General features: G+C 42.7%; 1 protein-coding gene across 1 annotated transcript; it reads left to right on the forward strand.

Moving 5' to 3' along the window:
* Nucleotides 1-2135: 2135 nt before the first annotated feature.
* On the forward strand, nt 2136-3443 carry LOC137533561 (uncharacterized protein F54H12.2-like). The gene has a single exon (XM_068254927.1). It carries the CDS (start codon nt 2136-2138, stop codon nt 3441-3443), a length of 1308 nt encoding a protein of 435 aa, XP_068111028.1.
* The last annotated feature ends 422 nt before the right edge of the window (nt 3444-3865 follow it).

The raw sequence follows: 3865 nt of genomic DNA on the forward strand, positions 1-3865 counted from the left end.
ACGCCCAATGGCAGGCGGACCTGGTGTCTATGATAGATTTTTCAAGTTACAACGACGGTGTGAAATATATTTTATCGGTCATAGATGTTTTATCTAAATATGCTTGGTGTGTTGGGCTGCGCAATAAAGCTGGGGGAACTGTGGCTAAGGCTTTTGAGTACATATTTCGCACTAGCGATCGAATACCCAGAAAACTAGAAACCGACAGAGGTCGAGAATTCATGAATAAACCTATGAAAAAGCTTTGTGCAGAGCGTGGAATAAAACATTTTTTTACAACAAACACAGTCAAGGCAGCCATCGTAGAACGTTTTAATCGCACTTTGAAAACCAAGCTGTGGCGCTATCTCAGACACCGAAATACATACCGATACATCGATAATTTACAAAACAGCTTAACAAGTTATAATAACACATACCACTCCTCTATACGATGCAAGCCGGCGTCCGTTACAAAAAACAATTCTTTGTTAATCTGGAAAAATCTGTACCAAGATTATACGTGTGTTAAAAAGATTAAGCCGGCGCTTGCAGTTGGTGACCACGTGAGAATTTCCTGTTATAAAAGTATATTTACAAAAGGTTATGAGCAAAGCTACACGGAAGAGATCTTTACAATACAAGCTATCAACACCAGAGGTCTCAGGCCTCTTTATAAGTTGAGAGATCTGGCTGGGGAAGTCATTGAGGGATCGTTCTATGATGATGAGCTACAAAAAGTGCCGCTTCATAAAAACAGAATTTATCGGATAGAAAAAATGATAAGAAAAAAACGAGTGAAGGGTAAAAATTTGTACCTAGTTAAGTGGCTCGGATACCCTGAAAAATTCAACGAGTGGATTCCGGAAAACCAGCTGACCGAAATATAAAATATGCAGACGGATTCCTTTTTTATTACACTACCGTGCAATGCCTCATCAAAAATTTACCCAGAGAATACCATCTCAACCTATACAACTAAATTGGCTAAATCTGTGGACCTTTGTGGCGCGTGGGAAGTAGCAATCACCGAAATACAGTATCCGCATTCATGGTATACCTTTGAAGTGCCCGAGGGTATTTTTCACGCCGGGAAACGTGGAGAACCGTTAAGAGATTATTATGTTAGAGCCGGGTATTATCACACTATCGACGATCTTATCAAAGGAGTTAATCATAGACTCGAAAAAGCAAAGCTACCCCTGGACCAGATTAAATTGACCTATGATGAAGCGGAAAGAACTGTTAGCCTGTATAATTCAACCACACACTTTTTCATACCGGGTAAAAAATTGGGGCATATATTAGGTTTACCTGTACCAACACCTGATCAGCTGAAACTTCTAAAAGCCGGTCACCATCCTTACTACCAACCAGATCAGGGCCAAACACCCCAAAACACCAAAATATTCTACCCCGATATCAGAGCAGGATTTTATACACTCTTTGTGCACACAGATATAATAGAACATCAGCTAGTAGGGGATGCCTACGTTCAATTACTAAGGACCGTTGAAATCAGCGGGAAAGGTGGTGGGATAAGCACACAAAGATACAGCAGACCCGACTATATACCGCTCTGCAAGCACCACTTCGATTCAGTAACCATTTCAATTCAAACCGATCAAGGGAAACCTGTTAGGTTTAAGTACGGAAAATCCGTTGTGAGACTTCATTTCAGACAACGGCGCGTAACAGCGAATTGAAATGTTGTCGCAGAAGTTGTATGGAGACCCGAATATCTACACGCGATATTACCTGGCGCAAGCGGGCTATGGATTGGAAGGTTTCCAGGGAGAGGAATTTATGCATGGTTCGGGCCTAGCAGGTCTATTCAGAGGGTTATTCCGTACGGTTGTTCCTCTGTTTAGAAAAGGCATTGAACTTGTAAAGCCGCATGTGAAAACCGCAGCCAGAAATATCGCCAAAGACGCTGTCGCAACAGTGTCAACGGCGGTGTTGGATAGAATAAACAGGCCAAAACAAGACCAGGACGGGTCAGGTGTTGTGTATATACGCAAAAAACAACGTAAACGAAAAAGACATATTGACAGCATAGTTCTTCCACCTTTTCTCAATAAAACCAATGGTCGCAAGAAGCGCAGAAGACAGAAATCACCAGCTCGTTCACCAGGCGACATCTTTTAATCGGCGACATGGCTTTCGTGCACGACTGCTCGACCGAGTATGCCAAATCAGAATTGGATATCTTTCAAATACCACCGACACAAACAAGTATTGAAAAATCTATTTATGTAGAAATACAACCTATCGCCGCAATAGCTGACGGCACCCCCTTGGAATTCTTTATATCCGGAAGCGGCGAATATTATTACGACTTAAATAATACCTTGCTACATATCACCTGCCGAATACTTAAAGCGGACAACACGCTCCTGCAAGATGGCGCTCGTGTAGCATTGGTTAATTACCCTATAGCCAGTCTTTTCAGTCAGCTAGATATATCACTCGGCGATCGATTAATATCTACAAGCGATAATCTGTATACCTACAGAGCCTATATAGAAACACTTCTAAACTATAATGCACAGACTTTGGCGACACAGTTTACAGCCGGTTTATTCTATAAGGATACAGCGGGACATTTTGATGACCGTGCGCTGGACAGTAACAATGCAGGCTTCATCAAAAGAGCGCAATTTACAACACGGTCCAGAAGCGTCGAACTAGTGGGTCCAATTTACGCCGATGTCTTTAATCAGCCAAAGCTGGTCCTGAATGGATTAGACCTGAAGATTAAACTCACCAGGAATAAAGACTCTTTTTGCCTTATGAGTGCCGAAGCTGAGGCGTTTAAAGTGCAGATACAAACAGCGTCGTTATATATTAAAAGGGTTCAAGTCTCACCAGCCGTGAGGATCGGTCACAGCCAGGCGCTGTTAACCGCTAACGCAAAGTACGCCATTGACCGGGCGTGTCTCAAAGTATACAGCATACCGGCCGGGACACGAATTTCCAACCATGAAAATCTATTTCTCGGCAATATACCAAAAATCGTGATACTCGCTCTGGTAGGAAATGAAGAATTTTCTGGAAGTTACCAGAGGAATCCGTTGCGGTTCGGTCACTATAATGTAAATTATGCCTGCCTGTATTTAGACGGTCAACAGATACCTGCAAAACCTTTCCAGCCTAACTTTCAGGCAGAAGCCGCCATCCGAGAATACATGTCTTTGGTGCACATCACAGGCAAACAAAAAGCTGACAATGCACTATCGTTTGACAGGTCGGAATACATGAATGGTTACACCCTGTTCGCGTTTGACACAACGCCGGATCAAGAAGCGGGGTCAGGGCATTTTTCTCTAGTAAAAACGGGTAACCTGAGGGCAGAACTACGTTTTTCCGACCCCACCCCAACAACCCTGAACATGATTGTGTACTCTTTAAACGATAACGTTATTGAAATTAACCATAAAAGAGAAGTTCTATATGATTATTAACAATAATGAATAATTTTGAAATCGAGAACGCTGTGAAAGCCGATTCTTGCGCAAGACGAATCTTTAGAGGTGTAATACCGTGTGATTTTTTACCGACATATAAGATCGTTCAGAGACCCGCTGCGTATATTGTGAATACAGATCCTTCTTCGCGTCGGGGGCAGCACTGGATTTTAATAATGTTATTGAACGAGGATACATCACTTTTTTTTGACAGTTATGGACTGTCGCCAGATAATATCATCTTTCCTAAGGACTTCATACAGTTCTTAAACAGGAATTCTGACTGCATTACCTATAACAATAAACACTTTCCCCGCCCCTTTTTCACACCCTTCCCCCGCCCCTTTTTCACACCCTTTCCCCGCCCCTTTTTCACACCCTTCCCCGCCCCTTTTTCACACCCTTTCCCCGCCCCTTTG

This window comes from Hyperolius riggenbachi, chromosome 9, assembly GCF_040937935.1.
Source record: "Hyperolius riggenbachi isolate aHypRig1 chromosome 9, aHypRig1.pri, whole genome shotgun sequence".
Taxonomy (NCBI): Eukaryota; Metazoa; Chordata; class Amphibia; order Anura; family Hyperoliidae; genus Hyperolius; species Hyperolius riggenbachi.

Coding starts and splice junctions, on each gene's coding strand:
- LOC137533561 (XM_068254927.1), top strand. CDS start 2,136: ATGGCTTTCGTGCACGACTGCTCGACCGAGTATGCCAAATCAGAATTG.